This window comes from Acanthochromis polyacanthus, chromosome 16 (assembly GCF_021347895.1).
Source record: "Acanthochromis polyacanthus isolate Apoly-LR-REF ecotype Palm Island chromosome 16, KAUST_Apoly_ChrSc, whole genome shotgun sequence".
Classification (NCBI taxonomy): Eukaryota; Metazoa; Chordata; class Actinopteri; family Pomacentridae; genus Acanthochromis; species Acanthochromis polyacanthus.
The window spans coordinates 28019156-28031281 of NC_067128.1; the positions used below are offsets into that span (position 1 = coordinate 28019156).

The following is a 12126-nucleotide window of genomic DNA, read 5'->3' on the forward strand; positions in this document are numbered from 1 at the left end:
ATCATTATTTATGGTTCTATATGTGAGGCGTCTCTCAGTGGAAACGCAACACTGATTTCTATTTTTTGCTAAAATTTATGTCACATTTGTCATAAAAAACATCCATATCAACCGTCTGAACTCCAAACTGTCTCTTCAATATAAAGCCTTGCGTCTCTATTGAAACCACACAACCACGGCTAGAAGTAGAGACCTACAAATGCATTCTGTGCAGTAGGACACAGTTAAAATGCCATAAAATCATAAAATAAGAATAAACCAAAGTTCAGTTTCTTTGAACATTTCTGCCAGGTGCTACCGATGCTGTGAAAATGTAGCTACATACTAGAGACAGCTTAAATTTGTCTTCCATCAGTTCTGTACAAAAAAAAAAAATAGACCAGCAGTTCAGCTAAAAAGTCCTTGAATTTTTTTTGTAAAGTAAATGTTCACAGCTGAGACACTAATGACGTCACATTTGCACTGAGGAGCACAGAATCTGTTTTTTTTTTAGATCTGCAACGAATGGTTTATTTAGATTTGGTAGAATTTTCTGATAAGACAGCATGTCACACACGATTAGTTCAAAGACCGTTGGAAAGTAGAAAATCTGGTGACATGAAGAACAATAAATGCTACCAGAAGGAAGAAATGAAAGAGCTCAAGAAGTGAAAAGAAAGTTTAACCCAACAAAAGTACTTAAAATGCTGAACCGTGCCGTAGTTTTTAAAAGATAACACGTCTGTTTTTACACGCTGGGCGGGTTTTGTGATGTATCAGATGCTGGCAAGAGAAAACGCAGCCACAATCACATGCACGACTTGCATGTCCATGAATTGAACAGATTTCCTCCCCTTTAAATTCTTCATAGATATACGTGTAATAAACATTAAAAAGTCTAAATACGTGGTAACAGTTCAGTCAGGTTGTGTTGAACAATGAAGCTTCAAAGCTGAACTTTGCTCCGACCACATTTGTCGGAGTGTCAGACGTACAAACTGATTCTCCCTCTGATGTTTGTTCCTCAGGTGTAGATTTTAAAATGTTCCTTTGCAGCGTTCACAGATGCTTCCACTCAGAGGGCACTTGGTCAATAATACACATGTTGATTCCAGGTTTTTGCAATTTTTGTCAATTAAATAATACAAGAAATTCTATTTCTGGGAATTTTCCATGAACTCTCTTGGAATTTTCCATGGAAGTCTCCTAGAATTTGATGGGAATAGTGAGGGAATTTTATTGGAATTTTCCAGGAATTTTATGGTAGTTTTGCTGAAATTTTAGGGAAATTTTCCTGGAATATTATGGCAGTTTTCCAGGAATTTTATGGAAACTTTCCTGAAATTGCACGGAACTTTTCCTGCAATTTTGTGGAAAATTTCCTGGGATTTCATGGGAATAATCCTGCAATTTTATGGGAATTTCACAGACATTTTAAAGATTTATATATATTTTTTAGGAATTTTAAACAATTTTTTCCTCAATTGTCTGAATTTTGCTGAAATTTTCCAGGAACTCTACAGGAAATTTCCTGCAATTTTGTTGGGCTTCTCTATAAATTTTTTTTTACAATTTTTCTCCAACTTTGTGGGATTTTCATTGTAATTTTGTGGGAATTTTCCTGTTTTTTCCTGGAATTTCATTGGCATTTTTCGTGGAATTCTATAGGAAAGTATTTCTTCTACATTATCTGTGTCTCTCCATGTCTGAAGTGTAAACAGTCAATTTCGCCGTTACCGTGATCCAGGGAGAAAACGATCTACATCTGATTATGTTAAAATCCCAGGGAGGGGGCACCTGTATGGGTTTGTCTCAATGGGTTAAGCAGGCGACCCATGTACAGGGGCTGGTCTCTGACGCAGCGGCCCGGGTTCGATTCCCGCTCGCGGCCCTTTGCTGCATGTCTTTCCCCAACTCTTCTCCCCATTTCATATCTATCTCTAGCTCTCCTGTCAAATAAAGCCTAGAAAAGGCCAAAAATAATTAAAAAAAAAAAAAAAATCCCAGTGAGGAGAGAGAGACACGCACCTGGAGATAAGTGTTCAGGTGCATGATGGAAGGTCTTGACTGAGTTCAGAAGAAAAAGTTTCCCCACATTCAGTCAAAATGGTTCACATTTAAACAGTAATCACAACTTTGAGTAATATCAAAAAACAGCCGTACACGTCTTAAACTGCGATTTGAGCAGATGAAAGTGAAGAACTCTGCACAAGTTCAGTTCAGCCAGAATCAAACTTGGGACATTCTTATTCAGATGTGACTGAATGGCGCAAAATGTCAAAACTGACATCTCCACTCATCTTTGTGATGTTCCTGTTTATCGTGTGCTCAGCTTAAATCTCAGTTTAACTCCTGGACGTTCCTGCAGGATCTGAAACACCACAAACAGTCTGACGCTCCCCTCTCACCTTCAGCAGCTGGTCCTGCTGACTCTCCCACTGCCTCATGTCCTGGTAGAGCGTGACGGCGACTCGCTGAGGTTCGGCCCGACATCTTGAACAGACGCCCAGCTGGGTCAGTTCGTCGCACACGGGGCAGTGAAGTGTGGTGAAGTACTGGGAGATCGTTCCCTTCCTCCCCACCTCCTCTCCACCCACCCCCGAGGAGCAGGACGCCTTCTGGATCTGCAGAGAGGAAGAAATGTACTTTAACTGCCACAGCTGACACAGACACGTGTAGAGCTCAATTTTAAATGTAGCACATAAAGGAAAGTCTGTGTGGATCAGACTACTAAAGTGGATGATGAAGCATTTTTGTCCATCCCGATCACACTGAGCCTTTTCAGGTTTGTTGCAGCATTTTAAGATCCAACTTCACGAATATAAACTAAACGTTGTGGAATCTTTTCTTTAAGTCTTCATATCTTACAAAGGCCATGAAATAAAATGACAGAGGAAACATTGCTTGTATGTTCATGATTTAGATGAACAGGTGGCCAGCAGATGGCGTCTGTGCTCCGTCAGACAGACACTGACTTCAGTATTGACACAGACTGAAGCAGCAGCTCTGCAGTTTGATGAGTCTCATTCGATCCTCAGCAGGAAGCAGCAGAGATCTCGGCTCATCCTTTGTTCTCTCTCCACTAAAATGCTGAATAAAAAACCAGACAGTCTGGTTTTGTTTTTACAAAAATGGAAGCAAGGGGTGACTTCTACCTGTCAGACTTCCAGCAGTGAGCTGCTCAGCCCCTCATCGGTCAAACATAGATGGTAACTAATCAGTAATTAATCCTCCAAGCTCAGCATCAAGGAAAGTTTTTTGTCTTTTTAAGCTCCCTTTGCTTTCTTGTTGCTTTTATGGAGAAGGTTTTCATGTGGATGATGTAATAACTGAATTACAATCTGCATTAATTTGCATTGTGGAGATAAAAATCTCCTCCGCCTCACCCTGGGCAACTCCTGGTACCAGCTGAACACATCTACTCCGATCAGCTGGAACATTCGGGCCAGTGGCGGCAGGATCTGCTTGGTGATGTAGTAGGTGGCGTTGAGGCGCAGCCCGGCGTCCTGCAGCACCTCCATGGGCCGACGCACCAGCTGGATGAGCGGCACGCCGGGCGTCCCGTACACGATCACGTAGGGAACCCGCTCGCCTACACGGGGCTCCAGCCGGCGGTCGTGAGCCATCATACGCCTGAAACGAACCGAAACACAGAAACCCTAATCAGGACTGTTTGTTTACTGCGACACCAAACGTTTTACTGTGAATCCCTCAAATAATTAACGTCTCACAATAAACCAGAACCACCAGGAGTCTCTGTGTCTTTGTGTTGTTGCTCTTTTAAGCATGAGACAGTCGTCTTCATGAATGACGGTGATTATTTCCTCTTACCCATGCCTCTGAAATCTGATTTTTTTCACCCATTAAGAGCTGGGTTGCTTAGCAACAGACTCAGGTACTGTACAACAGGCTGGTGCAGGCAGACAATGAGCACTGTGGGGAAGGAGTAATTGGATTCACACTGAGTACTGTAACTGTAGCTGACAGTGAGCGCTTTCTCACCGTCCTCCTTACTGCTGCATGCACACACACACACAATCAACACACATAAACACACACACACAGTCAACACACTGTTCATCCAATCGTTCATTTCTCTCCCATGTTGTCGCTGTGTCGGTGTTCTTTTCTGCAAACACACCTGGTGAGCTCCAGCGCTGGGACACAGGCTCCGGGTCGATACGAGCCGCTGCCTCGGTACTCTTTGGCAAACGTCAGGTCCTGCATGCTGGCCCGGCCATCCAGAACCTTCACACACTGACGCTGCACAAACTGCTTCACCTGGCTGATGTCCCGTGTCTCAAACAGCAGCTTAATGGAACGCTCCAGAATCTGACAGGCGAACACACGCATGAAAAGCAAGAGGAGAGAGTGAAGATAATGGAAAGGCAGAGGGGTCAAGTGGGTAAAATAAAGCAGGATCCATTTGCAATATTAAAAAAAAAGGAACGTGCTATTTAATGCCGTGATATTTAACTATAATTAGGGGAACCGGCTGTGTGTGACCCAGCCTAAATTATAGCATGAACAGCGTCTATTCAAAACCCCGCCATGTCCCTGAGCAGTCGTGGACCTTTTCCCTGATTGACATGTGAAACGGTCTGAGTAAACGAGAGAGAGCGGGAACAAGTCTGGCGTGGCCGTGATTGGTGTAGAGCTCGCTGGAACTGAGAGGAGGAGGCGAGGATGGTTTGCCTGTTACCTTGGAAACAGCAGGGCAGCCGTCGCGGCGCACCGTCTCGATCCCTTTGGCGTCAAACACGGGCTCCTTCTGGTCAAGGCTCTCATACATGTAGCCCACGTAGCGCTTCTTTGTTTGCAGCACGCAGGGCAGGTACACCTGGGAAACGCACAACACACAAAGAAACACACACACAAAGACACAGAAATCGATAATTGCCTCTAAATGTGTCTACGAGTGCAGATGGAGACAAAATTGACACTGAAGGGACACAAATTCAAATTGCACCGACAATACAGAGAGGCCTGTGTGAGTGTGAATTTGTGTGTGTGTGTGTGTGTGTGTGTGTGTGTGTGTGTGTGTGTGTGTGTGTGTGTGTGTGTGTGTGTGTGTGTGTGATGAAGCTCTACCTTCTCAAACTTGAGCTTGACCGGTTTGGGGTTGGTTGCAGTCACCGCCTCAGCGATTTCGTTGCCGATCTTGAAGGCCTGCTCTTTGGTGGCTCCCTTCAGCAACACAAACATGCTGCCAAACACACACAGACACAGCGACACACACAGACACACACAGAAGCTCATTACAAAGTCTGACACAACAATCAGTACTTAATGTCACTTTAGTAGGAAGTAAACACGGCTGATTTGTCAGTGGTTAAGTCTGTCAGAAAGCCAGCAAACTTGTAACATTTCTGACGACTGTTCAGCAGGTTATTGAGAGTTTTGTCACATTTTAAACTCTGATATTGTTTTGTGGTTAGAGGTACGAGCTCCCATTTTGGTCAAAAAGGATCAAAAACGTTATCAGGAACTTCTCAAACATGCGTTATCACCACAGGACATTCTGGGGTTTATGTTTTACCCCAAGCTTCCACATCTGTGTGCAGTCAGAGGAGTTTCACTTGTGTTTTCTGTCTTGTGCATGTAATGACACACATGCGCCTGTTCCTAATCTACACAGACTGTGGAAGGATTTCAATAGCATGTAACAGCCAATTCCTTGTTTCCGTATACCTGTCCGCTTTACCAGTACCGATTCTGAATGCAGAGGCTGGATATCCACATGATTCCATTCATATTACATACTCCATATACACCAGAAAGGACACGGTCTGTTATTCACACAGTCGCATCACCTCTGCTATCAAACGCAGACAACCTCCTGTGGATGTTGTCACTTTGCTCCTTTTACAGGATTTAGCAGCTGGTTACAGATTACATATTGGTGTGATTATTCCTGAGGTGTGTCAAACAGCACAGAGACTTCTGGAGATCTTTGAACTTCCTACTGTGTCACCTTCTGTTTATGATGTGGTTCTTTTAGTTGCATGTAGAAATGAAACACCTTCAAAGGCTTGCAGTGACCATTTCCAATGTGGGACAGACTGATAATCATCCGATATTTGGATTTTTTTTTTTTTTACCAATTATTTCTAAAAATAAATGTGGTAATACAGGTCCCATCCAGCCTCGTCTCCGTCTGTCGTCACTCTGTGGTCTCAGAAATGTTTCTGAAGCAGAGACTGAAAAAAAACTGAACAACAAACAAGTCATTGCCACAAACCTCAAATTAGTGACCCTCACAGTGGCTAAGGCTACGCTAACGGCTAGCAAATAAGTTAGGAGGAAGCTGCAGATTATCCCGAAACAGAGTCTGGAAAACAATAATTAAGAATGCTGTAAGATACTGACCTTCATTTGAAATAAAAATGACAGACAGTGAAAGACCAAGAAAACAGAAAAAAAAAACAGCAAACATGACTGCAGGAGACAAACTGATCAATCTCAGCTGATCCCACATACACAGAGAAGAGCATCCTAATCTCTCCTGTTTCTATTTTACATTTTCAGGTGCAGTCACTCTTGTTAGGGACTGTGTGATGTAAATTTTATCATCCAAATCCAAAATTTGTGTCTGTACAGCAACAATGCAGCAACTATTCTATTGTCTGAGTGCATTTGAGGGGTGTATACACCAGTTTTTAGTGATTTGAAGTTATTTTAAAGCTTCATGTCTGTTTCTTTCAGCGCAGTGCCAGAATGCATCCTGTGTAGAAAAGTGAAGCCTGAGAATGAGACCTAACGTGTCAAATATGTAGACGCATTTCCCACAGACACATTCTTCTCGTTAGTTTCCCTGCTGAAGTCATTTAGTTTTGTTAACTAAGTGCAAAAGAGACAAAAAAGTTTATTCCTGGAGTTTAAAACTTCACAGTTCTTATTACTGCAGGAACAGAAACTCTTTGCATCAGTACCTGCCAAATATAGTCGCTGCGGCACCTCTGATACTGAGAATAATTAACGCCTCAGAGCGGCTGTCAGAACCTTTAGAATTGTAAACTGACAGCTGCAAATGTTCATGAGAACACAGCTCAGGTGAAATCAGAAACTCACACATCATCAGAATAAGGCAACACATCGACAAAGCTGCTGGTTGTGTTAACACAAAGTGAGAGACAGTGAATTGAAATTAGGAATGTGTGTCAGTTGTGGCTTTAGGCTGACAGGAGTTCTGAGTGAACATCACTTGTAAACCTGCCTGAGCTGCTGCTGCTCTGACAACAGAACACTGACAGATTCAAAGAAAAGTGTTATCATTGCTCACCTGTCGGTGTCTCCGTACACGACACGTGCTCCCCATTTCTTAGTGTCATTAACCAGCTTGATGGCTCTTTCCAGGGTCTCTCTGGCTTTGTGGACAATACTGTCCCCGACCTGGAAATTTGAAGGAGATTGGTCCATGAATTTGGAAAAAAAAGTTTTACATAGATAAATTTAGCATTTTTTCCAGTTTAGTTCAGTCCAGATCATCTGAGATTCACAACACTAAATATGTGATGCTTCATCCATCCTGCTTCTCCCAAAGACCAACAGATGGCTTCAAATATGGTCTTTTCCACATTCTATCTTAATGTTTTCCACCGAGGTTTAAAAGATGCCTTTAGTTTTGGCAGACTGGAAGCTCACAGCGCAGACAGCTGATAGTAACTGTTCATGAGCTTACCTCCACGCTGGGCATCCGTCCAGAGTAGTTGGCGGCAGTGTAGCCGAAGGTGACGTTAGCGATGAGCTTAAGTCCGAGCTGTCTGGCGTCCAGCAGCTTCATCAGGGCTTTGTCCTGCTTGTAGGTTTTCATTGACTGCTTGACCATGATCCTCGTGCTGAGGATCTCCTCCAGCATACTGGGCAGGACGCCTTTACGCACCGAGGACTGAAAACAAACAACATGCAGGTACCTCAGAACTGGTCTTTTTTGTCTAAAACATCTGCTTTCTTAAATGAGCTGATGTGGTCAAGTACAACAGCCGTCCTTAAAAACCTCCAATAACGATATAATGTTCAGGATTTGTTGAAACTGTCTTTGAACAGAGTTTATTAAACTATGTGGCCTCTTTGGAGGCTGTAGATTGTGCTGCTGCTGAAAACATCACCACTTTGTTTCTGCATGTGTTCACTAGAAAACAACCAACAAACACAAACCGGCAGCAGAAAGCATTATGGGAGCTTAGCTTGTAAAGGAGCACCTTAACAAGGACTTACATGGGTTGAATTGACTTCTGGTCAGTGAACAAGTGTTACATTAAACAGATAAACCAGAACAATGATCACACATCCCAGCAGGAATATTTATTTCTTTTTAACATTTTTTTCGTGACAACAGATGTAAACAAACTGGTCACAGGTCTGTGCCAGTACACTCTTTACACTTTTTTGTAAATACTTGATTTTATTTTATTTATTTTTCATTTTTAAAATTATTTATTGTTTATTATACTGTGTTGGGTTTTCTTTTTTTTGGAAGTGCCCAAAAATTTTGTCGTAGAAATGCAGTGACAATAAATATCCTTGATCCTGTGATTGGTCAGGATCCCAGACTTTATATCCCACAGGCACTCACTCAAAGTATTGCTTCATTTCCATCTATTATAACATGGTGAAGTACTATATGTTGACTTTTTTGTGAAATATGTGTGAAGACAGTGTATTAGTTTAAAATTTCCTGACAGACACTGGCCTGCTGGTCAGTCAGGACAAATCTTTGCAAGTTGTTTTCTTCTACATCAATTTATTATTTGTCTTGCTCTTGACAGAGAAAGTGCACAATAATAAATTATTGTCAAAGGATTAAAAGATGGCGCTGTATTAAAGCTTCTCTCAGCATAAACATCACAAATAAAGTGAAATCCTCTGTGTTAAGACGTTCAATATATTATACATACTGTAAAAAGTTGGTCAAACAACTGCGGTGTATATTATCGTGTTACTGCATCACTGACATTTTGAACACTGTCGGCTGAGTTCTAGTCTTTTAATAACCTCATTACACATGACTGCTGCAGCCGTGTGAGCGTTTGTTATGTAATGAGTCTACAGGACGACAGCCTGGCAGAGTGAGGCAATCAGTGAATGAACGGAGGGATGGAGATCATGAAGTGTATTAGAAGTGCTTGGCCGTCACAGCAGTTAATGAACCTTAATGAAGCTGCACTGCTGGACAACTCAGAGAGATGATCCATAACGCAACAGAGGTTTTATTAAAATTATTATTTATTTTTTTCAGGATGACGCTGAGTGCTGGTGTAATGGTGGGTGTTGTACCTTGACGAAGGCGATGCCGTTGGGTGACACGGTGATGTTGTTACGGAGCTGGTAGAGGAGCTCAGGAGGAACTCGCAGGGAGGTGCAGCCGAACTTAAACTCATCAGGCCTGAAATGGACACAGTGTGACTTATCAGCTGAGAAAAACAACTCTGAGCCTTTTTCAGTTCAAAGTAGTAACTAATAATCAATTACATGTTGTTTTTCCAACTAATAATTTGCCAATTCAGCTCTGTATGTTTAAAATGCATTCAGTCTAAAAGGTTAAAGGGGAACTTCCTTATTTTTCAACCTGGGGTCTGTTTTCATGTCTTTTCATACATGTGAGTGATGGAGAAATGAATTTTCGACATAGCTCCAGTATTTAGCCAGGCAGGCAGCTTCACAGCTCAGCTAGCAGCTCGGCTAGCGAAAAGTATGGGGCAACTTGCCCCCCCCGCGTCAAAGTCCGCCCTAACGTGCTTTTTTCCCCCACACTGACCGGCTCGGATAGTCTCAACGAGTGTCCCACAACATACTAGAGATGAAAAGTGAACGAAAACCTCCACATTACTTGGCGATCGCTATTTGTTGTGGTCTGTATCCAAATCTCAGGTTGTTCCGACATCGCACGATAGCTCGTGCCAAAACCGGTGTTTTCGGAACGAGATTTGCTTTCTAGTGTCCTGAGATTTGGATACAGACCACAACAAAGAGCGATCGCCAAGTAATGTGGAGGTTTTCGTTCACTTCTCATCTCTAGTATGTTGTGGGACACTCATTGAGACTATCTGAGCCGGTCAGTGTGGGGGATAAAGCTCGTTAGGGCAGACTTTGACGCGGGGGGGCAAGTTGCCCCATAGCTGAACTGCTAGCTGAGCTGCGAAGCTGTCTGCCTGGCTAAATACTGGAGCTATGTCGAAAATTCATTTCTCCATCACTCACATGTAATGACATATGAAAACAGACCCCAGGTTGAAAAAAAACGAAGTACCCCTTTAAAAGAAGACTGATTGGAACCCTCTGAACCACAAAAATCTGAAAGGTATGCAATCTTTAAAAAATTGTCAAAATTTATCAGAGCCAGAAATGATAAAAACAGAAAGAATCATCAAATTTTCAGCTTTCCAATGGTCATTAAACTACTCATCTGCAACTTATCATTCTGTTGGAATCTAAGCTTAACATCATATTTCATCAAAATGTCAATATGTCCGTCCATTATAAAACGCAGCAAAAAAAAAGAAAAGAAAAACAATTTCAACATTTCTCGATGCAACCATAAAGCCCTTACTGACTCAGCTGTGGGCAACAGTTACTTGGAAGAAGTTCAGTGACTTTTCCACTGAATTCCATTGAACTGCAGATTGTTTTTACACAGAGCAGAGAGAAGTATGGAATAAATTTTAAAATGCTGGTAAAATATGTACAGCATTCTGTGTCACTTTTTCCTAATGGTGGTAACATCCGTGGGCACTTGCAAAAAGTTGCAAATGTGCATTTTTGTGAAATATACATATATATGATTTCTGGCATTACTACTTTGTTAAACAACACATTTTTCAGTTCTCTTTACTTCTTGCCATGACTGTTATGTTTCCATAGAGGTGCAGGATTTATAATTGCAGTGAAAAATGAACCCACAGTGAGTAAAAATGTGAAAGAAGCAAATTAGAAACTGCTTGGGGTTTTAGAGGGTGAAATGTTAGAAAATAGTGAAAAAATTTGCCAATTTCCCAAAGTCCAAGTGACGTCCTCAAAAGTTTGGTCTGATGTACAGTCCAAAAGCTAAAGGTGTGAGATTGCTATGAACTAGGATTTTTAAAAAAGCATCACATTTTCACATTGGAGAAGCTGGAGCTTTAATACCATCACTTTTCTAACTTGCTGCTGATGAATTCTCTTTCTGTTCTATGTAACTGATGAATTCACTGATACTTTAGATGCAAAAATCCTGCATTGGCCATTAAAAGTCCTGAAGACAAAATGACTGAATACACACAAGCTGAAAAGCAGATGTGAAGTATAACCGCAAAAATAACAAATGTAAAAAATTGCTTTTTATCTTTTAAAGACAGTTACTGAGGGAAAAACAGCTTGTTTAACAGCTAAAATTTCCATCCAGCCCCTGAGCTGATTTGCCACTTTCTACTCTGCTGAGAACGAGGAGCGTGGAGCCTGTGTATGTCTGCCAGGCACTCCTCTTTTTTATGTTACCTTGGAGTAGCAGACATATGCATGTTGGAAAGAAGTGTTCACGTCTCCTGCTGTTGCTATGCAACTACACTAATCCTGCTGAAAAACTGAAATAACTCCTTACTCGCGGAGCTCGCTGCCCTGAGCTGTGAACAACATGCCGAGCTCTCTGAGAGTTTGTTCCATTAAAAATAATGAGGGGAGGAAGGAGCTGCTGGAGGGAGACTTTCCTGGCAGACGTGCAACCTAAGCAGATTCGCTACATGCTTTCGGTGTGTGGGCCTGTCATGTCCTTACGTTCCCAGGCTGTCCACGTGGCCGAGGCAGGTGGAGAAGCAGTAGTTGTACGCAATGACGATGGAGGGGTAGAGCGACTGGAAGTCCAACACGACCACAGAGTTACTGTAAAAGCGCGACTCGGGTTCCATGACCAGGGGGATGCACTGCGGCGCTCTCTGCTGGGCTCGCTGCTGTACGCTGGGGGTCACTGGGATGTAGTTGAGGGGTTTGGCCAGGCGGAGCATCATGGACTCAACACGGTACTGAAGACAAAAGAATGACACACACTGGAAAAAATGCTCCTCTCAAAACATGAACAAAAACTTATTTCAAGGAACTTTTACCTTGAAATAAGTGAACAAATCTGCCAATAGAACAACTGAAAAATGGCTTGGTAAGATTTCATGAAATAGGATA

The 12126-nt window shown here is 42.3% G+C and overlaps 1 protein-coding gene across 1 annotated transcript in view; it reads right to left on the minus strand.

Moving 5' to 3' along the window:
- Positions 1–12126, minus strand: part of rev3l (REV3 like, DNA directed polymerase zeta catalytic subunit) — a 93267-nt gene that overhangs the window by 2664 nt on the left and 78477 nt on the right. The window contains 9 exon segments of the mRNA XM_022216436.2: positions 2388–2603; positions 3366–3612; positions 4121–4311; positions 4682–4819; positions 5071–5185; positions 7262–7371; positions 7661–7867; positions 9256–9364; positions 11728–11972. Coding sequence (XP_022072128.2) covers positions 2388–2603; positions 3366–3612; positions 4121–4311; positions 4682–4819; positions 5071–5185; positions 7262–7371; positions 7661–7867; positions 9256–9364; positions 11728–11972 — 1578 coding nt within the window.